The sequence below is a fragment of the Cetorhinus maximus genome, chromosome 20 (assembly GCF_964194155.1).
Source record: "Cetorhinus maximus chromosome 20, sCetMax3.hap1.1, whole genome shotgun sequence".
NCBI classification, from domain to species: Eukaryota; Metazoa; Chordata; class Chondrichthyes; order Lamniformes; family Cetorhinidae; genus Cetorhinus; species Cetorhinus maximus.
This window is the reverse complement of record NC_135898.1, coordinates 50,154,334-50,179,001: the sequence shown is the minus strand read 5'-3', so window position 1 is coordinate 50,179,001 and position 24,668 is coordinate 50,154,334. Positions and strand designations below refer to the sequence as shown.

At 39.7% G+C, this 24,668-nt stretch overlaps 1 protein-coding gene across 1 annotated transcript in view; it reads right to left on the bottom strand.

Moving 5' to 3' along the window:
* atp6v1ba (ATPase, H+ transporting, lysosomal, V1 subunit B, member a) overlaps positions 1 to 24,450 on the bottom strand; it is a 64,553-nt gene extending 40,103 nt beyond the window's left edge. The window contains exons 1-3 of the mRNA XM_078564659.1: positions 24,285 to 24,450; positions 993 to 1,048; positions 117 to 215 (exon numbers count right to left, since the gene is read on the bottom strand). Of these exons, the coding sequence (XP_078420785.1) occupies positions 117 to 215; positions 993 to 1,048; positions 24,285 to 24,390 (261 nt within the window). The 5' untranslated portion in view covers positions 24,391 to 24,450. The remainder of the gene's footprint in view (positions 1 to 116; positions 216 to 992; positions 1,049 to 24,284) is intronic.
* Positions 24,451 to 24,668: the final 218 nt, after the last annotated feature.

Below are 24,668 nucleotides of genomic sequence, written 5' to 3'. Positions count from 1 at the left end.
AGAAAAAGTCCTGACAAATTCTTCAAAATAAAGCTTTTAGAGATAATTAGATGATTCAGTCAATACATTTACTAAGCATTCATTCCAACACTATACTATTTCAATAGAAACCCCACCTGGACTACAGCCTTACTGCCACTAACTTCCAGAACTTGTCCACTTCGGATGGATCCATCAGGAAGGGTCAGATGTACAATCTCTGCATACCTTGGAAACTAACAGTAAAGAAACATATTTTAGCTGAGAATTCATACAAATACGATAAATTACATAATTCCAAATACCATTTTAATCCAATATTACCATTCGAAAGTTCCAATCAATTTCCATGGGCTTGAACGAATTTACTAAAAGCTACTGTGCTACAAACTGTGTAGCTGAACAATTACAATAACTTGATAAGTATTTTGATCAAGAAAGAATTTCACAGAGAATTGTTATGCTTTGGAGACTAACAGTACTGTAATTGTACCTACACCACACGTACTGCAACATTTAAGATGGTGGCTCACCACCTTATCAAGATAATAAATGTTAGTCTTTCCAGTGATGTCCACATCCCATGAATGAATAAAAAAATCATTAAGGTTTGTACAATGCTGCTGATTTTTGCAAATGCCAGCACTCATTATTAGTTCTTGCCAGTCCTATTCCACCTCATTCCCACACATTTCCTGCTCTAAACATAACACTTGAACGCATGCTGATTCAAACATGTTCATTAGTTATTTGCATTTTTATTGCTTGGCAACCGTATAACTTCAGATGATAAAGGACATTTTGCTTAAGTATCTAAATTTAGATTCAGCAGCAGTAAGACCGATTGAATGGACAGAGGTGCTAATTAGGAGTTGTTTTATAAGCACTCTATTGAAATCCTGATATCAGCACAACCTTTCTTGGCAAAACATTTTAGTTATTATTTTGTTCGGATTCAAACTTATGACTGGCATTCAGAATTACCCACATTAAGTTTTTACTGTGATAAATACCTTTACTTGGTCCAAGATCACCAGTGGCCCATTAACACCAGACACTGTCCTGTAGGCTATTAAAAATAAAATTCACAACAGAATGAGCTTTATTCAGAAATGTAGTCATCAAATTCAATGCAAAATACAATAAACAAACAGATTACTCATCTAATGAATTTTGCAGTGTTAAGACTGCAAATAAAACTAAATACAGTTGGTGTAAATGTATGGACTTAATTTTTACATTTTCACTGTCCTTCAATGCAGGGCAAAAGCACAACATTCCACTTCTCAAGATATCCAGTTTTTTTGAAATGTTTGTTGTTGCCTGTTTACTAAAGGATTTCCCTTCTCCATCAGCATGGTTACAGAGATCATTTTTAATGAAGTTTAATGAAAAATAAGATCCATAGAATATTTCAATTGCTGGTCAAACCCTAAAGCAACTGCATAATTCACCATTTGATGGACTAGGCACAATGGCATTACTGTTGTATGGGTGGTCAACTGAGTCGCACCGAATTGCAGGAAAAGGAATTTTTGCAGCATGATTTTGATACATTACCAAGTGCAAAACTGCCTTATTAGTACTGAACTGCAACTTTGGGCAGTTCTCTCAGGTGAAGCAGCAATACAGGGAGACACAGACTATTACCTTGCCTTTTTTCCTTTACATGGGAAAATATTAACCATGCAGACACAGGAGACAATTTGACTATGGTTGACATTTGTTTCTGATCAGCCTTCTCTCACATCTGTGGTGGCTGAAGTAAGGACTGCATTGTTTCGATAGGCCTCTATCACGCTTTGCTTTTTGTGTAATCCGTCAATCTCTTCACCGATATCAAAGCTGCAAGGAAATTAGAACAGACCAGCTCTACTGCAGTGCACTAAAGCTTAGCGGGGTGCATCCACTATGCAACTAATTAGGCTGCAGCCAACAGAATAAACCTGTCAATGTTCGCTTGCTGTTTCCCACACACCTGCATTTCATTCACTAATAAGCAAACATCGGGAGAAGCAAGGCAAACTGCTCGAGCATGAAAACCATATAACAGTGTTGCAATCAGCTAAAGTATTTCTAGTTTCCTTTTAAAAGTTGCATAACACTCAAACTAAGGAACACTCCTGAACCAGATAATCCACTCAGTTACTTACCGAGAGAGTAATATTGCTAAATCTACTGTAAATAGTCCTAAACAGAGAACATTTAATTCTATTAATAGATCATTTTTCAAAAAGCTTCAGGTTAATCATCTCAAGTGGATCTTTCATCTTTATAACATTCTTCCCAGTCTGCCTTGGACATTTTTTTTTTAAAGTACCAATTTGCCAATGCAGAGACTTCAGTGTTACCACTCAACAACGTACAATTAAACCTGAACAATGACTAATGGAGAAATAAGTTAACCAGGTATTGCAGCAAATAGGGAAGAGGTACCATTTATAGCAATAAACTTAATTTCAGGTCATTGAATGGTGCAGTTGATAAATTCAACTACACAACTCAGATAGCTAAATATAATTTTTTTGGAGTGTGTTGCATTATTTAATAAAATAAATGATCCAACTGGCTGCAGAACAAAACATTTGATTCAGACAAAGTCAGAAAGAAACTCAATATTGCAAATTCAATATTTTGCTGTCAAGGCATCGGACATTTTTTAAAATATAATTTGAAAATTTATATAATTTCCAAGTGGATTATGAAATTGGATTAGCTGGTATAAGGTGTTCATTTTAATGTCATGTTTAATATAAAGGAAGTATTTTGCATTGCTTTGAAATTAGATGGAGTTGAGACTCTTTGCACAATTTAATTCGGTGGAAGGTTTTCCCCCCCCCAAAATCCATCAGGAAGCACCATTTCAATTATAAATAAAAACTCTCTCCACCCCTTCCCTACTTGAGCTCAAGTACACAGCCCCCTGTTTAACATGCAGCTCCTGAGCAGGTCACAAGGCCGCCTGTTCAGCTGCCAGCAGCTTTTGTGTACAAAGATGTTAATTGGTTCTAATCCCTTCATAGAAGCTGTTTTGGTAGCCTGACCCAGCACCCTGAAGGACACCTTGGTGTGAAATACTAAGAACCCATTCAAGTAGGAGTGAAAGAAAGCAGTGTGCATTCCAACACATTTGATTTAAAAGGCTGGAGGGTACAGCATCATTCTAAACTGAATAAATCTTGCAAGTTGTGGTAACAGTGAAGTATGCTCTCTTCAGAGATGTAACCTAAGAGTGCCGAAACTGAAATTTATTTTCAAAATAATACAGCCAAATTACAGAATATTTTACAGATTACCTAAATCAAGACTAAACAGCAATACTAGGTCAGTTCAATTTGTATACAGAATAGCAAGATGAGCATGATTGAGTCTACGTCAAGAATATCCTTATATACAGTTTACTGAAATAGTTCTTCTGTCAGAACTGCTTTGCTTTTTCCATCATCACCCAATGCCATATTTAAAAAAATCAAGTACATGGTTTGACTAGACCCCCGGTGCAAATATACTGCCTTCCCCTATTTCTACACCAATCTTACTTATTTGGAGACCCAAAGAGGTTCATTAGCCATTATTATTATTATTATGCTATCCCTGCACTATTGTACAGAATTTGGTATTTTTAGGGTACCTGGCTTCCATACATTTGGCAGCTAGTTAACTAGGCAGGATGCCAATTTAAATGAGTTTATTGATTTCTAATACTTCAGGGTCATATGTTTAATGTTCTACCAAGACATTAACTAAACAGAAATACTCTATTGGTAACATCATTCTTTTGAAGCTGTGCTTCATTAAAATGTTATTTGACTGTGACATTTACCTTAAAATATGCATTGTGAAATATATTAACAGTTTCCTTATAGGGGAGTTTAAAAACTTAGATATGAGAGGATCTTTAAAATAATTAACCATAAATCTATTTTCAGAAATTGATTTATATTTAAAAGCAGAGCAAGAATAGGTCAGTAAGTCAGAGCTAGCAGTTTAAACATTGCTTGTATTATCGTAGCGGTTTTGGTTCTTTAGGACCATTTATATATTACACACATAAATAAATACAAGTTATATGAATTTGTCCTTGTAACAGGAAGTGATTTTTCAATACAATTCCGTTTCTAAGAAGTTGCTCATATACTTGAAAGATCTTTTGCTAATTTTCCAAAAGTGCATTTAAATGGAGTTACAACATTCTGTTCAGGTGTTAATATGACCTATGAAGTGGTGATATTCTGTCCCTATGATGTATTTGGTGAAGTGGGAGTAACAAATTTGACCTGCATTGTATTATGTGGTAGTTAAATATGATAAAACTTAATTTGCCCAAAGTAATTATTTTTTGGTTTACTTTCATTAACAGCTCCAGTCTTTGGTATGTTTAATGGGGAGGAATTTTAGGAAAAGCAGCTTTATACAGGTATTTTCTTCAACATATTTGAAGCAAAATGATGTAGTAGCACCTGGGGGATACATTTTTTTCAAATTTATCTTGGGAAATATTTTTCACTACAAAATATGAATTGAAAATCAAATTGATTCTTCTAGATTACAATCTGCAAAACAATGCAAAGGCAGCTGTTAAATAAAAAGACTTACATTAGGGAAAATTCTACTTAATTCTTTGACATCAGAACGTTGAAAAAGGAGGCACATTGTTTCACCTGTTAGGAACATAGGAGGAGTAGACCAATCGGCCCATCAAGCCTGCTCCGCCATTCAACAGATCATGGCCGATCAGCTACCTCACTTTTCCCTCCACTATCTCCATATCCCTTGACGTCATTAGTATCCAGAAATCTATCGATCACTATCTTGAATATGCTCAATGATTGAGTTTCCACAGCCCTCTGGGGTAGAGAATTACAAAGATTCGCCACCTTCCAATTGAAGAAATTCTTCCTCATCTCAGTCTTAAGTGATGGCCCCTTATTCGGAGACTGTCTCTCCTGGTTCTAGTCATCAACCAGGAGAAACATCCTATCCACATCTACCCTGTCACACCCTGTAAGAATTTTGTAAGTTTCAATGAGATCTCTCATTCTTAGAAACCTAGCGAATACAGGTCCAATTTCCTCAATCTCTCCTCATAAGACAATCCTGCCATCAGAGGGGTTAGTCTGGTGAACATCTGTTGCACTCCCTCAATGGCAAGTATATTCTTCCTTGGACAAGGAGACCAAAACTGTACACAATGCTTCAGGTGTGGTCTCACCAAGGCTCTATACAATTGCAGCAAGACATCTTTATTCCTGTTCTCAAATCCCCTTGCGATGAAGGCCAACATAGCACTTGCCTTCCTAATTTCTTGCTACGTCTGCATGCTAGCTTTTAGTGACTCATGAACAAGGACACCCAGGTCCCTTTGGACATCAACATTTCCCAATCTCTTACCATTTAAGAAATACTCTGCCTTTCTGTTCTTTTCCTACGAAAGTGGATAACTTCACACTTACTCACATTATATTTCATCGGCCATCTTTTTGCCCACTGACTTAGCCTGTCCAAATCCCCTTGAAGCCTCCTTGCATCCTCCTCACAATTTACATTTCCATCTGGTTTTGTGTCATCAGCAAATTTGGAAATATTACACTTGATCCCCACATCCAAATAATTTATACAGATTGTGAACAGCTGTGGCCCCAGCACTGATCTTAGTGGTACCCAACTAGTCACACCCTGCCATCCTGATAATGACCCATTTATTTTTACTCTTTTTCTGTCTGTTAACCAATCCTCAATCCATACAAGTATACAAGTACATTAACCCCAACCCCATGTGTTTTAATTTTGTTTACTAACCTCCTGTGTGAGACCTTATCAAAAGCCTTCCGAAAATGCACCACATCCACTGGTTCTCCTTTATCCATGCTACAAGTAACATCCTCAAAAAACTCTAACAGGTTTGTCAAAAATAATTTCCTTTTCATAAATCCATGTTGACTCTGCCCAATCATATCATTATTTTCTAAGTGTCCAGTTATCACATCCTTTATAATAGATTCTAATATTTTCCCTACTACTGATGTCAAACTAACAGGTCTATAGTCCTGTTGTCTCTCTCCCTCTCTTAAATAGTGGAGTTACATTTGCTACTTTCCAGTCTGCAGGAACCTTTCTATAATCTACAGAATTTGGAAAGATAACCACCAATGCGCATCCACTATCTCCATATCTGCCACCTTCAACACTCTGGAGTGTAGCTCATCTGGTCCTGGGGATTTATCAACCTCCAATCCAATTAATTTTGAATACACCTCTTTATTAATACTCATTTATTTCAGTTCCTCGTTTGCACAAGTCCCTTGATTCCCTAGTATTTCTGGAAGATTTTTTATGTCTTTCTCCGTGAAGACAGACATAACGTAACTGTTTAGTTTTGCTGCGATTTCCCTATTCCCAATTATAAATTCTCCTGTCTCTGCCTGTAATAGACCCACATTTGCTCTTGCTAATCTTTTCCTTTTCACATACCTAAAGAAGCTTTTACAGTCCTTTATGTTTCTCACTAGCTTGCATTCATATTCTCTTTTCCCTTTCTTTACAAGTTTCTTATCCAACTTTCCTGGATTCTAAATTGCTCCCAATCCTCAGGCTTACCACTTTTTCTGGCAACCCATAAGCTGCTTCATTTGATCTAATGCAATCTTTAACTTATTTTATTAACCACAGTTGATACACCTTTCCTGTTGGATATTTGTGTCTTAAATGCATATTTGTTGTAGACCATGTAATACTTCTTTAAATACTAGCTATTGCCTGTTGGCCAATTTAGTTATAAAAGACATTAATAGTGCTGCCCTAATCCACCATAGTGATTGATCACACGTGGTTCACTTATGCCAAAAATCTTTCAGAGAAGTACAAGAGGAACAATCTCTACATTTTCAAAATGTTTGGGAGAGCACTATTGCAAAAGTATAACTGCAAAACTACTTTAAATAGTCAATTTATTTTAAATGAAAACAAAGCCGGAATAGATTGCAAAGCTCATATACTACAATGAGTGTTGATTTCCATACCTATTGGAATATTCTATGAAATAATACCCTTCACAGAATATTTACTTGAAAGCAAAGTCCAACGATCACTCCTTCACCTCCAGGTGATAAAACTGAAAGCAAACTGTGGCTGTGCCTTTACTTAAAAATGCATCAGTTTAGTTGTAAGATATCTCTCTCTCTCTACCCCACTAACTAGCAGTCCCTCGAAGTGAGGATGCTTGCCACAGAGCCTGTACCACACAGATGAAACCAGTACAGACAAAGACAAAGCAGCTCAAATCATTTCACCCACCCCAATCTCTAAATGATTTCAAAATGAAAGTCAAGCTGCCGCCAGAGGATTAATTACATCCAGCTTCAGTGCAGTATTAGCTATGAAAAACTTTTCTCTAGCTTTATATTCTATATAAATACAAGTTCTTTCTTTCTTGAGCATTAATATATGGACAACATAGGTACAACAGTAGGCTATTCAGCCCCTCAAACCTGTTCTGTTATTCAATTATATCATGGCTGAACTTTACATCAACCACATTTATTGACTTTGATCCATACCCCTTGATACCTTTACCGAATAAAAATCTATCCATCTCAATCTTGAAAATTTCAACTGACCCAGCAGACACAGCCGTTTTTCAGGGGGAGAAGGAAGAGGGTGCATTTGGAAGGAGTGTTCAAGATTTCTACTACTATACTACCCTTTGTATGAAGTACTTCCTAATTTCACACCTGAATGGTCTGATTTAAATTTTAAGATTATGCCCTGTTGTTCTAGCGTTCCACCCCAAAAGGAAATAGATTGCCTTTATTGGTTCTATTCAAGCCTTTTATAATTTTAAACACCTCAATTAGTTGATCTCTCAATTCTCTATACTCAAAAGAAAAACAGCCAAGTTTATATAACTAGTCCTTAAAATTTACCCTTTAACCCCCAGCATTCTGTTGAATTGGCTTTCCGCCACTACTAGTGTCAATATATTCTTCCTGAGGTGCAGTGCCCAGAACTGTGCACAGTACTGCAGATGGGGTCTGTCCAAAGCATTTTACAGCTGAAACACACAAGTCAGCAATTCAGTCAAGTGTGTGATAACAAACTGTAACAGTATAACTAAACATGCTTACAAACTTCAGTAGAGGCCATGAGAACAACATTATGCCAGAGGTTTTCGAACTACGGTCTCAGATTTCTGCACTTGTTGATTTAGTAGCGTGTTGCTAATTTGCCAAGGCTTTTTGGCCCATTAGCGACTGTCCTAAAGGCTACTTAAGTATTTAGAAACTGCAGCCTAGCTATAATTAATTGGAATTATCACCCCAATAACTGCCTTAATTTCTGCTTTTGCAACAATTTTAGGAAATTTACAATAAATGCTCAAAATTATGAAATTCTGTCACAACATAACAACTGTTCTGATGTGTGTTACACTACTTTTTCTCCGAATGTTATTAGACCTTAACAAAATTATAGCCAGAAATCTGTCCTGATGTAACATTTATAACAATAGGAAATAACAGAAATGCAGATCTTATTGGGAAAATTACTTCTTAGAAATACCCTATGCTATCACTTCTCTTAATATAAATTGGAATGATTAAGTTATTTTCTTCAATCTTATTTTCCACTACTCATGTCTGATACACTTTCTATAAATTGTCTTGGGATATTTTTCTACATTAAAAGTGTTATATAATAAATGCAAGTTGTTACTTTGTAAGCATGAAACAATATAATGCATCATTGCACATTGCAAATCTGAGAAATGATCTTCAGATCTCATTTTTGCTATACTTCTTTGCCTGGTTTGTTATTTATTTTTTATAAAGAGAGTTGCACTTCAGAAATTATTAAAAAGTCTGGATATAAAAAGATTTTTTTCAGAGCTGAGTTCCAAGGAAGTATCATATTGGACTCGAAATGTTAAATCTGTTTCTCTCTCCACAGATCCTACCAGACCTGCCGAGTTTTTTTGTTTTTATTTCAGATTTCCAGTATCCGCAGTATTTTGCTTTTATTATAAAAATATTTTCCTCTTGCATTGCAGTTGTGTCCCAGGAATGAACCCAAGCACTTATGTTCCTTGTTCCAGGCAACAAATCACATGCTACATAAAGAAAATGGGGGAAACAAAGATGTACAACATTGATCAAGTGATAATGGGACAATTTATATTCAGATTTATTTTCCATTTTCACATTGATGGCACTGTAAGAGATACAGCAAAGAACAGCTAGATCGAAACTGAAGGCTTTTCATGTATCCTACAATACAGACGTTTAAATTCTGCACTAAGTAAAGCCAACCATCTGCTCAATTATGCTATATGGCTTCAGTGAAATCCACTCATTCTAGTGAAATCATGTGCAAAGTAGAACTGACATAATGAGAACGTACCAGATTACAATAGAGAAAAACATGACAATCAACCCAGTCTATTTATTCTATCGACAATATGTGTAACAGAACATAGGTTAAGACTCTTATAATTACCCCTTTTCAACTGAATAAAAAAAAGTTACATTAAAAGCAACAGAATTCACTTCATTTCACAGAAGCATGAATAGACATATATTTCCCCCCCATTATAAAAGAGCCTAACATTCCGAGGGCAAATTTGATTTTATTATGTCTTTTTAATAAGATGTCTGCATGTACTGTAGTACAAATCTCTTTGTTGCAGAACATCCGTGACAATTGCTGTTTGGGGAGGCAGTGGCATAGTGGTATCGTCACTGGACTGGTAATCCAGAAACCCATGGTAATCCTCTGGGGAACCGGGATCGAATCCCACAATGGCAGATGGTGAAATTTGAATTCAATAAAAATTTGGACTTAAAAGTCTAATGATGACCATGGAACCATTGTAGATTGTCATAAAAACCCATCTGGTTCACTAATGTCCTTTAGGGAAGGAAATCTGCCATCCTCACCTGGTCTGACCTATATGTGATTCCAGAACCACAGTAATGTGGTTGGTTCTTAAATGCCCTCTGAAATAGCCTAGCAAGCCACTCAGTTGTATCAAACCGCTAAAACATCAATAAAAAGGAATGAAACCGGATGGACCACCCAGCATCAACCTAGGCATCAGAAAAGACAAAGGCAAACCCAGCCCTGTCGACCCTGCAAAGTCCTCCGTACGAACATCTGGGGGCTAGTGCCAAAATTGGGAGAGCTGTCTTACAGACTAGTCAAGCAACACAGTCATACTAACAGAATCATACCTTACAGATCATGTCCCAGACACCACCATCACCATCCCTGGGTATGTACTGTCCCACCGGCAGGACAGACCCAGCAGAGGTGGCGGCACAGAGGTATACAGTTGGGAGGGAGTTCCCCTCGGATTCTTCAACATCATCACCGGCCCCCATGACGTCTCATGGCATCAGGTCAAACATGGGCAAGGAAACCTCCTGCTGATTACCACATACCGCCCCTCCTCAGCTGATGAATCAGTACTCCTCCATGTTGAACACCACCTAGAGGAAGCACTGAGGGTGACAAGGGCACAGAATGTACTCTAGTTAGGGGATTCAATGTCCATCACCAAGAGTGGCTTAGTAGCGCCACCAAACCGATCTGGCTGAGTCCTAAAGGACACAGCTGCTAGACTGGGTCTGCAGCAGGTGGTGAGGGAACCAACAAGAGGGGAAAACATACTTGACCTCATCCTCACCAACCTGCCTGCCGTAGATGCATTGTCCATAACAGATTGGTAGAAGTGACCACCATACAGTCCTTCTGGAGACAAAGCCCCATCTTCACATCGAGCACTGTGCTAAATGGGATAGATTTCCAACAGGTCTAGCAACTCAAGACTGGACATCCATGAGGCACTGTGGGCTCAGCAGCTGCAGAATTGGACTCAGCCACAACCTGTAACCTCATGGCACAATCTTCAGCCAGAAGTGCTGAGTGGATGATCCATCTTGGCCTCCTCTGGAGGTCTCCAGCATCACAGATGCCAGTCTTCAGCCAATTCGATTCAGTCTGCTTAATATCAAGAAACAGCTGAAGGCGTTGAATACTGCAAAGGCTAAGGGACCTGACAATATTCCAGCAATAGTGAAGACTTGTGCTCCAGAACTTGCCACCCCACTAGCCAAGCTGTTCTAGTACAGTTACAATGTTGGCATCTACCCAGCAATGTGTAAAATTACCTGTATTACAGGTATGTCCTGTACACAAAAAGCAGGACAAATTCAACCCAGCCGAATACCGCCCTATCAGTCTACTCAGGATCATCTGTAAAGTGGTGTAATGTGTAATCAACAGTGCTGTCAAGCGGCACTTGCTTAGCAATAACCTGCTCACTGACGCTCAGTTTGGGTTCCGCCAGGACCACTCAACTCCTGATCTCATTACAGCCTTGATTCAAACATGGATAAAAGAGCTGAATTCCAGATGTGAGGTGAGAGTGACCGCTCTTGACCTCAATGCAGCATTTCACCGAGTGTGGCTTCAAGGAGTCCAAGCAAAACGGGAGTCAATAGGAATCGGGGGGAAACTCTCCGCTGGTTGGAGTCATACCTAGCACAAAGGAAGATAGCTGTGGAGGTCAATCATCTCAGTTCCAGGACATCACCACAGGAGTTCCCCAGGGTAGTATCCTAGGCTCAGCCATCTTCAGCTGCTTCATCAATGACCTTCCTTCCATCATAAGGTCAGAATTAGGGATGCTCACTGATGATTGCACAATGTTCAGCACCATTCGCAACTCCTCAGATACTGAAGCAGTCCATGTAAAAATGCAGCAAGACCTGGACAATATCAAGGCTTGGGCTGACAAGTGGCAAGTAACATTCATGCCACACAAGTGCAAGGCAATGACCATCCCCAACAAGAGCAAATCTAACCATCACCCCTTGACATTCAATGGCATTACCATCGTGAATCCCCCACTTTCAACATCCTGGGAGTTACCACTGACAAGAAACTGACCTGAACTAGCCATATAAATACTGTGGCTACAAGAGCAGATCAGAGGCTAGGAATTCTGTGGTGAGTAACTCACCTCCTTACTCCCCAAAGCCTGTCCAGCGTCTACAAGGCACAAGTCAGGGGTGTGATGGAATACTCTCCACTTGCCTGGATGAGTGCAGCTCCAACAAAACTCGAGAAGCTTGACACTATCCAGGACAAAGCAACCTGCTTGACTGGCACCCCTTCCGCAAACATTCACTCCCTCCACCACCAAGGAACAGTGGCAGCAGTGTGTACCATCTACAAGATGCACTGCAGAAACTCATCAAGGCTCCTTAAGCAGCAGTATCCAAACCCACGGCCGCTACCATCTAGAAGGACAAGAGCAGCAGGTACATGGGAACACCACCACCTGGAAGTTCCCCTCCAAGCCACCCACCATCCTGACTTGGAAATATATCGCTGATCCTTCATTGTAACTGGGTCAAAATCCTGGAACACCCTCCCTAACTGCACTGTGGGTGTACCTATACCACAGGGACTGCAACAGTTTAGAAAGGCAGCTCACCACTACCTTCTCAAGGGCAATTGGGGATGGGCATTAAATGTTGGCCAAGCCAGCAAAGCCCACATCCCGTAAATGAATTTTAAAAATTAACCATATGTGCATGGCACTCAACTTTTAGGAGACATCTCATCTCCCTTCTCTCCCTCCCCACCACCCCCTCACAATTTACTTTCCCCTCTTCCCCTTTAAAATGCTGTCTTCTTCATGGAATACATTTCCATGGATGCAATTCAGTACTTCACACATCTAGCAATAGTGTGTGGATTGTGCCAGGCTATTTTGATGGAATGTGGCAGGGGAGTGGGTTGGGGGGGGGAGGGGAGGGAGGGGGAGGGAGAGAGAGAGAGAGAGAGAGAGAGAGAGAGAGGAGGAAAGAGAGAGAAGTTGCAGTGAGCTGAACCGCTTCAATAGGTCTACTATTGTGCATATGCAGTAGGAGTCATGGGACAGCACCTTGTTGTTTTTCCAGTGAGCAGCACAGTTGAAGGATAAAGCTTAGGATGCCCCTGTCTATATGGCTCAGTTAGTCACTACATTAAGTCTCTGCACTGAGAACAATTACCTGAATGCAGTGATAAAAAAAATGTTACAATATTAGTTGTAGCTGTAATATCAGTTTATGCTATTCAAACAAAATATTTAATACATCCATTATGTAGTATAAACTATTTGCATATGGGCATTCGAACAATGCAACAAGGTAAGAGCACCAAAACATGAGCCAGTACTGTAATTTATCACGCAAATACAAGTTTGAGAACACTATTTTTACTCAGAAAGAGGAGTTCCTCTTAAAGTGCCAATCTTGTCTTAGTTCCATTCTTATATTGAAGGAAAGGTAATGGATTCAAGCCCCATTCTCGTGATCTGAGCATACATAGGTCAAAAACTAATCCTATAGTATACCACTGAGGGAGTGTTATATTGTCAGAGGTGCTATCTTTCAGGTCAGATGTTAAATTGAAACCCCGTGCCCTTGCACAAGTCGAGATCTCATATCAAGAATGTGAAAGGGCTAATTAAATGCATTTTTTCCTTCCTAGCATATGCACACAAAAATCTGCATAATGTATTTATTTATCCATGAGAGTCCATAATAATGTGCTACATTATTTAACTAAAATAGTGGGCAGCTTGTCATGGTCAACAAATTGCTCTGGTGCTACATTCATAAATCAAGGGAAGACTAAACTAGAATATAAAAGGAAAATAAGTAACTTTTGGAAGCATACAAGAACTTGCCTAAAATTTCCAAGTAGATATTTCTTACATTGAAGCCATCTTCCTTGGCTACTAAAAAGGTGTCAATTTACGTGATAAAAGTAAAGTCAGCGAGCTACATTCCTAAAATCACACTCCTTCCCAGCACAAGTTATAAATGCTAGATACTCAGTATAGAATAAAACGAGTTAAATATTTTTAGAATAATCCTCATCATCAGTGCGTACACTAGCATGTCGGTTAGACTACTTATTGTTGAACAGGAGGCCTGGACTAATAATCTGGAGGTGCAAGTTCAAATCCCACCATGACAGCCTGCAAATTAAATAATTTTAGAATAAAAATCTAGTATCTGTAACCATGAAGCCGTCAGATTGTCATAAAAATTCAAGTGGTACTTTAAGGAAATCTTCCATCTTTATCCAGTCTGGCTTATATGGGATTTCAGACCCAAAGCTACAGTGCCAAGTGGATAATTCATCTTTGCCTCCTCCTGATGTTCCCAGCATCACAGACGTCAGTCATTCAATTCACTCCATACAATAGGAAGGAACAGCTGAACGCACTGGATAAAGAAAAGTCCCCCAAACGTCCTTATGTTCCAGAACCATCTGCACCTCCAGCCAAGCTGTTCCGGTACACTGGCATTCAACCAACAAAGTTGAAAATTTCTCTAGTATATCCTGCGCAATAACAGGATGACAAAATCAATCTGGTCGGTTCCTGCCCGATCAGTTAACAGGAAAGCAATGAAAGGGGTCATCAACAGTGCTATCAAGAATCATTTACTCACCGATAAGCATTCACCAATGCTCACTTTGGGTTCATCGAGGACCACTAGGCTTAGTTCAAGCATGGTGAATTCCAGAGGTGAGGCAAGAGTAACTCCCCTTGGCGTCAAGGCAGCGTTTATCATGTGTAGCATCAAGGAGGCCCAACAAAAGGGAGGTCAATGAGAGTTGAGAGCAAAACTCTCCACTTACTGGAATCCTACCTAGCACAAAGGAAGATGTCTGTGGTTGTTGGAAGCAAATCATCTCAGCCCAGGTCATTGCTGCAAGTCATTGTTGCCGGAGTTCCTCAGGGTAGTGTCCAAGGCCCATCCATCCTCAGCTGCTTCATCAATAACCTTCTCTCCATCGAGGTCTGAAGCGGGGAAGTTCACCGATGATTGCACAGTGCTCAGCTCCATTTGCAATTCCTCAGACAATGAAGCAGTCTTTGCCTGCATGCCACAAGACCTATATGACATACATGGCAAGAGCTTATAAATGGCAGCTAACACTTGCACAAGTGCCAGGCACTGACCATCTCCAATAAGAGAAAGTCAAACTACCTCCCCATGACACGGAATCACATCACTGTCCTCAAATCCATCTCTATCAACATCTTGGTGTCACCTTGACCAACCACATAAATACTATTGCTGCAAGAGGTCAGAAGTTGAATATTCTGTGATTAACTGATTCACCTGCCAGCTCTTCAAAGCCTTTCCACTATTTATAAAGGCACAGTTATGAGTGTGATGGAATACTCTCCTCCTACTAGGATGAATGTAGCTCCAACACTTGAGAAGCTCAACATCATCCAGGACAAAGCAGGCACCCTGTCCACCACCAACGCAACATGCAGTGCATGCAAAAACATAACAAAACAAGAGATAGAAGGAATAGACCATAAGGCCCATTGGGCCTGCTCCACCATTCAATACAATCATGACTTATCTTGGACTTCGACTCCACTTTCTTGCCCACTCCCCGAATCCCTTGATTCTGAGACACCAAAAATCTATTTCAGCCTTAAATATATTCAATGATGGTACATTCACAACCTTCTGGGGTACAGAATTCCAAGATTCGCAACCAATTAGAGTCCTAAATGATCAACCTATTATGCCCGTGTTCCAGATTCCACAGCCAGTGGAAACAACCTCTCAGTGTCTACCCTGTCAAGCCCCTTGAGAAACTTGCATATTTAAGATAGTCTCTCATTGTTCTGAACTTCAGACAATATAGGCCCAATTTATTCAGTCCCATCGTAGGACAACCCTCTCATCTCAGGAACCAATCTAGTGAACCTTTGCTGTACTGGCTCCAATGCAAGTATATATTTCCTTAAATATGGAGACCAAAATTGCACACAGTATTCCAGGTATGGTCTCACCAAAGCTCTGTACAATTATAGCAAGGGTTCTTCATTCCTGTACTTCAATCTTCTTGCAATAAAATGCCATTTGCCTTCCTAATTGCTTGCTGTACCTGCATGCTAAGTTTGTGTTCCTTGTACAAGTACATCCAAGTCCCTCTGAACATCAACATTTACAAGTTTCAGGTCCTTTATAACATATTCTACCTTTTTATTCTTACAACCAAAGTGAATAATCTCACTTCCCCACACTATATACCATGTGCCATCTTGTTGCCCACTCACTTAACCTATGTCACTTTGCAGCCTGTGTCCTCCTCACAGCTTACATTTCCATCTAACTTTGTATTGTCAGCAAACTTAGATACATTACTCTCCCTCTCTGTCTAAGTCATTAATATAGATTGTAAATAGCTGAGGCCCCAGCACTGATACTTGCGGCACTCCACTAGTCACAGCCTGCTAACTTGCAAATGCCCCATTTATCTCTACTTTTTGCTTCCTGTCTGTTAACCAAGCCTCTATCCATGCTAATATATCACCCCAACTCCATGAACCTTTTTCTCCCCCATTAACCTTTGTGTGGCACCTTATATTACACGTATATTACATCTACTGGGTTCTTTATCTACCCTTCTAGTTACATCCTCAAAAAACACCAATAAATTTGTCAGACATGATTTCCCTTTCGTAAAACCATGCTGACTTTGCCTGATGATACAATATTTTTCAAAGTGCACTGCCTTCAAAGTGCATTGTTAAGACTTCTTTAATAATAGATTCCAGCAATTTTCTGACAACTGACGTCAGGATTACTGGCCTGTAGTTTCCTGTTTTCTCTCTCCCTCCTCCTTTTACTAGCAGGGTTACATTTGCTAACTTCCAATCTGCTGGGACCATTCCTGAATCTAGGGAATTTTGGAAAATCACAGTCAATGCATCCACTATCCCTGCATCTTCTCTTTTATAACTCTAGAAGGTAGGCCATCTGGTTCTGGATATTTGTCAGATTTTAGTCTGAGTTTCTCCAGTACTTTTTCTCTGCTGATCTTAATTTTCTCACTCTTTTTAGCACTGAGGCTACCCTCTATTTCTCGTATGCAACTCGTGTCTTTTAGTGTAAAGACAGTCAAAATATTTGTTCTATGTCTCTGCCATTTCCTCATTCCCCATAATTTATTTTGTCTCGCTTCTAAGAAACCTGTTTGCTTTAGCTACTCTCTTCCTTTTTTTAATAAACTTGGTAAAAGCTATTACTAGCTGTTTTTATATTCCTGGTTAGTTTACTCCTGTGTTCCATTTTTTCCCCCTTATCAACTTTTTGGTGGTATCAGCTACAAGATGCACTGCAGTAACTCAAAGCTTCTCTGACAACATTTCCCAAGTCCGTGATCTGTACCATCTAGTAGGGCAAGGGCAACAAATGCATAGGAACACCACCACCTCCAAAATCTCCAAGTCTCATACTATCCTGATTTGGAAATATATCATCATTCCTTTGTCACTGTGTCAAAATCCTGGAACTGCCTACTTAACTGCACCTTGGGAGTACATTCACCATATAAATTGCTATGGTGGCTCACTCTCTCGAGGGCAATTATGGATGGGCAATAAATACTGGTCTTGCCAGCCGTGACTGTTTAAAAAAATGACTTCCTAAATTCATAGGAACCAAAGTGCTATATTTAGATTCTTCTAGTTAACAATAACTTTATACAGAACTGTTTTAAAGATGAAGCAGGGTTGGGTGGCACACTGCCCTTTCACAAGCAGTGGGGTGAAATTTTTCATTTTATTTAATAAATTAAGGTAATTTCAATCTAAAAGTAGATAAATCTTTATTCTGCACTTGAACAGCATACACTGGACCTACAATTTAAAAATGTTTGTTCTCGTGTTAAAATCCTTCCACAGCCCTGTTCTCCTCCATTTGTGTTACTCCTCTAGGTGTACAAGCTTCTCTTGGACCCCATCACTCACCACCCCCCACCCAATCAAACTCCCCATTCCCCATCTCCCAATTCCTTTACCCCGTGTTCTCAGCCACCTGAGTTGCACTCTCCATGGTTCCCTCCTTAAATGCTTCTACTTTTTTCTCCTTCAAGTTCTCTGTAAAACTTGCCCCTTAACCAAGCTTGCCATCCACTCATATTTCTCCAAAGTTTCTGTGTGTTAAAGGCATTCTTAAAATGCAAGTTGTTATAAATCTGAAAATATCCAATCAGGTGTGGTGGTAACAAAGTACAAACATTCCATTCTTCTCCAGGCAGCACGCTTTGAGCACAGAAAAAAGTTTGAAACAAAGCTAACCAACTGTTATCGGTAAGAAAAAATCTGACACTCCATTTCCCTCATCCAAATAATTTCATTCTCGGAGCACAAATAGTACATTTTTTAAATTTAAATGTGCTCTTTCAAATTCTAATCTACAGCAACATGCTAATTGACCCTCTGAAGCCAAGGAGGACAGAACAAATAACAGTGATTTCAAAGAACTTGGAAGGAGAGTTTAGAAATAGTATTTATTTCAGAATAAAAACTGCAAAGTTATGTAGTGTTCACAGAAGTTGATAATGCTACATTTAGAGTTTAGAAACTCTTGATATTGCCAAGACTACTCCCATCTGGGAGCTGGCACATAAATACTCAATCTCACATAACAAAGACATATGGAGCAATCTCCAGATAGAAGTCATGGCAATAGAGATAAAACAGTCTAAATAGGAGGTAATGACAAAGCAGCATATGAAAGCACAGAATGCACAGTATTAGGACAATGTACTTCAATATCCAAGAGTGCAACTACAAAAGTTCTAAAAAGATGTTTATTATCAGAAAGTCCAATATTTCCCAGCTTTTCACCTAACTCCCCTGACTTATATGTGTACAGCACCATCAGCATAGCAAACTTGAAAAGTCTATTCACAAATAGGCAAGGGAAAAATCCATGCACTCTCCAATTTTCTTGTTTCAGGTATGGATTAACCCTAAACAAGCACAATGAGCAGGATGGGTCATGGAAATAAAGGGCAACTGGAGTTGCTGCTCATGGAGAGGGAGCAGCAGGTGCCACAACAGTCCCAAGAGGATACCAAGGAAAGCAGAGGGAAGCCGTAGGCTCATACAGAGTAGTTAATACTTGGATTATGACAGGAATGAAGGATGGGAGAGTAGTACTAAAAGGGAGAGGGTAAGAAGCAGGGGATTTGACATAGGAAGGGGGAAAATTATAAACATGGCTGGTTGAGGGGGCCAGTGGAGAGATGAGATCAGAATCCAAGAAGGCCGAAGTAGAGATTTCAGATGTGAAGTGGCAGTCTAGCTGCATTAATAGATAAAATTATCTTGGTCAGGAAAAGTTTTTTGCACTTGAGCAGAGTGGCATGGAACATCTACACTGAATGAATAGGGGTACAAGTGGAAATGCAATTTATCCACATTAGATTGAACAGAACAATTCAACTCTTGCTAACAAAAATGGAAAATGCTGGAAAAACTCAGCAGGTCTGACAACATCTGTGGAAAGAGAAACAGAGTTGATGTTTTGAGTTCGTATGATTCTTCTAAGAATCAGACCTACTGAGTTTTTCCAGCATTTTAGGTTTTTGTTTCAGATTTCCAGCATCCGCAGTATTTTGCTTTCAACTCTTGCTAAGTTTAGTATTCTTAATGTTTATTGCTTCCAGATAGAGCTGTATGATGCTTACAAATTGCAGTAGTTATCATTGCTGTTTCTTAAACAAGCAATATGAACACAGCACTATTTCCCCTCTACCATCCCCCCCCCACCCCGCCCCAGTATAATGTAATGTTAGAAAAAGGAAGAGAAAATAGAGGATTCTGCTTCCTTTATTTCCCAGTTCCCTTTTGACCACTTTTAAATTTACAGCTTAGAAGTCACAGGAGTAAGCTTGCACAATAGTGAAGAAATTATCCCACATTGCAAAAATTATAAGATTAGCAACACAAAGATGCTTACATCCCATATGCATGCTGACTTTAGTCAGGGGGCTAATAGTGTGGGCCATGATTCCTCTGCAGGTGCAGGGAAAACTTAACATTTTCCACAGAAGTCACCCTGCCAAGCAAGCTAGATTTGGTCATCAATTTTTGTTTCCTCTCCACTAATGGTGCACTCCAATATAAGGCCCTTCATTCAGCAGTTGAGTCCAGAACACTGGAATCATTCAAGGAAAAGACATTTAATCAAAAGAGGTAGAGTTGATATTCTGTAAGGTGAAAAAAAATGGAAGAGTCTTCCTTATCTGATTTACCTTATGATGCTTTTGCATTACAAATATTTAATGATTCTGCTAACAGTGCCTCAGTTCAGCAAATTTCATCACAAGATGAATAGCCACAAGAATATACTTAACACTCATGCATTTATACCACCAAAAAGACAAACTGAATGTTTACCCATTTTTTCAAAGCAGTGCCTCACTATTGCCACGATATCAATTTGCTGAACACAACTCACTCAAGTTATTGAGCAGAAAAACTGTAGCTAATGAAAGGGGCTGGAGTTTTGGGTTGACAAAAATTTCCCACACTGCATCATGCATTCAACCATAGAAATCCAGGAATGGGGAGGCAAATATCTGCCTTTACTTACTTCTTTAAATCACACAAAATTCAGTAGTAGCTTTCAGAAGGGGATCTGATAAAGACTTGCAAGAGAAAAAATTGAGATATAGGAAAAGCCAGGGACAGGACTAACTTTCTTAGTAAGAGCCAGTACAGACTATGTGGGCCAAATGGCCGCCTCCTGCGCTGTATTATTCTATGGCTGTACAAGAGTTTGCACTGAAGTTTAAAAATGAACTTGGCAGGGCTATTCACCTAAAAAAACAAGAAGCCCCAGATCAGTCACATCTTACACTTTACCCATTGGTAGAAAAAGATTGAACAAATAATGCAAGACCTTGGAAGATCTAGAAACAACTTTTTTCCAGACTGTCTGTCTGCCTCTCTCTTTCCCCATACAGCACCCACATTCCCCAAGGGTTGCTAATCATGACTTATGCCATGATATCACTGTGGGGCAAGGCAGAAGTAGGTCCCAAGAACTAACTCAGCCAATACAGGAATTGACCCCACGCTGTTGCCATTATTTTGCACCACACTCTAGCCATCTAGACAACAGAGCTAACCAACCCCGCTAAGCCGCTCAGTTCCACTGAATAAGATAAACTTTTATAGCATAGTAAATGGCTATTCAGCCCATTGAGTCTGTGCCAGCTCTCTGAAAAAGCCATCTAGTCCCATTCCCAAGCTCCCCTATGTTTCCCAATTTTTTCTAAATAAAAGTTCTTGGCAACAGTTGCACAAGGGAGGAAATAAGTAGTCATATATCTCACTGTTGCAACATCCAAGTGAACATTTCAAATGTTGAGATTTGGATCTTCCCCCTTTCAATATGAAAACAGTCCAAAACCTTTAAACTAAGTTAAATACATCTTTTGGATGAGACACTAAATTGAGGCCCTGTCTGCTCTCTCCTCAGGTGGGTGTAGAAGATCCCAAGGCACTATTCGAAGAAGATTAGGAGGGTTACCCCAGTCTCCTGGCCAATATTTATCCCTCAATCAAAATTACACAAAGATTATCTGGCTATTATCACATTGCTGTTTGTGGGAGTTTGCTGAACACACATCGGCTACTGCATTTCCTACATTTCAACACTTCAGAGAGTATTCCATTGGCTGTAAAGTGCTTGATATCTGGTAGTTGTGAAAAGCTTTTATAAATGGAAGTCTTTCTTTTGAAGACAGGGCTTCCTCAACATTTTGGAACTACAGAATTAGGACCTTCAGTTTCCAATTTAGCAACATCCATCTTCTGACCTGCAAGAGCAAATATTGTCATCTCTGAGGCCAAAAGCTCAAAATGTCAATTTTATTACCCCACAAAAATCACTGTTCAGAGTACTGGAAGATCCCAAGCATAGCTACACAAGAAAAATAAAGGGAGAGGTTAAGTGAGATTTTTAACGTAGAGTTTTAGGGAGATCCTAGACATAGCTTCTTAATTTCTGTATCTTTCAAGAAAAGTGCCACTGACCTATATCAATAAAGTTTTTTCCAATAACATTGGCATGCCAACAGCTGAAAGTGGTTTGGTATCATCCTGGAAACTTAGGTAGATACAAGACATTTTTCCCCCCCAGGTCTCTTGCTACACCCCTTCAAAGAATGCTTTACATACACATATGCAAATTAGGAGTAGGCTATTTGGCCCCTCAAGCCTGCTCTGTCATTTGAGAAGATCTTGGCTGATCTGATTGTGGCCTCAACTCCACTTTCCTGTCTACCTCTTATATCCTTTGACTTCCTAGTGGATCAAGAATCTAATTCAGCCTTTTAAAATATTCAATGACCCTGCTTCCACTGCTCTCTGGGGAACTGAATTCCACAGACCAACAAACCTCAGGAAAAATTTCTCAGCTCCATCTTAAATGGAAGACACCTTATTTTTAAAATGTGTCTCCAAGTTCTAGCCTCTCCCACAAGCATCCACCCTTTCAATTCCCCTCAAGATCTTGTGTTTCAATAAGATCCCTCTCATTCTTCTAAACTCTAAAATATACAGACCTAACATGTCCAACCTTTCCTCACAAGATAAACCTTTCATTCCACAAATCAGTTGAATGAATTGCTTTTAATGCTATTATATCCTTTCTCAGGTATATAATTCCCCTTTTAAAAACACCTTTGAATTATGAGCAAGAATGTCCAAATCCATTCCAATATTCTGCAACATTCAAAAAGATGTAACATGTCAGTTCTCTACAGTATCATGGAAGGTATAACTACAGCTTTTGTAACGCTCAAGACAGGAAGACAATCATTACTGCAAGCACATTTGAATCTCTCAGTATTACAGTATCTTTACAGTGCAGGAGGCCGCCATTTGGCCCATCGAGTCTGCACTGGCTCTCTGAAAGAGCATTCTGCTTAGTCCCAGTCCCCTGCCTTACCCCTGTAACCTTGCACAAATTTCTTTTTTCAGGTAGCAATCCAATACCTCAATCAAACCTGCCTCCACCACCCTCTCAGGAAGTTCATTCCAGACTCCAACCACCCTCTGGGTGAAAATCACATTTACTCCTTTCGCCAATTATTTTGAATTTGTGTCCTCTTGATGTTCTCGTCACAACTTCTTCATGTGAAATACTCTACTAGATTGTGTCAACCAGAACTCTGACCCTCATTATGGATCAAGGAACTCTGAATTAACCATTATTTGCTAAACTAAGATTGTTAAATTATGCATTAAGGCATAGGGAATCTAATCTGCCCAGTAATGCAATGGTAATCTCTACAGCTGTGCTCCTGGATGCAGCCAGGGAACTTAAAAGACATTTGATCGTGTTATAGTTAAATAGTTTTATATTATAGTGCCTTCCCATTTTCTCATTAAATTATAAACACAGTACTATTGGACTTCCAAGATCAATTCTGCTTACATCATCATAAATAGAACAGTTTAAAAATAGTTTTCATAAGGGGGGGTGGTTTGCCAGTATTCTTTTTGTTCCATATACTCTTGATGCTGTGCCTAAACATATGATTCAATACAGGCATGAACCAAAATAAATGTAGTATGTCAGAAATGAGGGAATAATTCTTAAAGTGTACCCTCTGAAAAACAGCATCTGAATACTCCTTAGTTTGTAATCAATTAGACACTCCTCTACACATCTACTATAATGATATTTTATAAAGGAGATATGTTAAAGTTTAAGATATGAAGTTTGGTATTAGACCAGCTCCCTATTTATTTAAAAATAAAACAAGCGCGTCACTCTAATTAGACCTACATCGATTCCCCAGCTTGAGGCGGCACAAGGCCAATCCAGTGTAAACAGTCTGAAGAAAATCTTTAAAAACGATCGTCAACCACAGCCATTCGTCTCCAAATTTAAAGGTCTTGCTTCATTCGAGTCACATGATTGAATCACATGAAGCTTTGGGATGATCCTGCAACATACCTGATGGTATCGGATTCCCGAAATAGCCTAGACCGCGCAGAGGAGGCAACGGGTCTTAAACTAAATGTGTAGCAAGAAAGAAAAATGACAACTGGACTAATCTGTTGACATTGACACTTGGAGGCTTTCAGGTGGCGTTGGATCAACTTGATGTCCCCGCCCGACAGCCAATGGGCAAAATAAAACACCTCAGCTACAAAATACAGAAATGCCCACTGAACAATTTGATGCAAATTTTAAAAACGCGAATACCATATATTCTGAAACGTAACTGCTGCTTAAATTCTCGAAAGCCTGTTATAAAGAAATATAAATTAAATCACCATCCGACACTCCAGGGCCCCCCCGGACATATAAAGCTCAGGCGCTCAGGACCGGCTTTAACAAGCCTAAGGATTTCAACAAGCACCAGGCCCCTTCCTCCCGCCGATGAAACATTTACTGAGCACATACTCAGCCTGGGCTGGGAGCTGTAGTTCCTCCCTGCCGCCAGTGCAAGCTCCCGGGCTGCAAGGTGAGGTCCATTGGCCAGCGCCGCCTTTTCCACCATCACCGACATCTTGCCACCAAACTCTGGATCGCTCCGAGTCCCCGTCACATGATCACGCCCCTCGGCTTTTCGTCAACGACGCAGTACGTGCGCGTTCGATGTCACGCCCTTCTCCAGCGACGCACAAGCGTGCGCGCTCCAGAGAAACGTCACCGTCTTGCGCAGTATGCTCTTGGTGCCCGAAGCGAGTCGTCTGACCAATAGGAATCGCTGACCAGCGAGAGGTGTAGCTAGGGCAACGACCGTTTTCAGCCACCGACAATTTCGGTCGAATAGGCCTTGCGTAG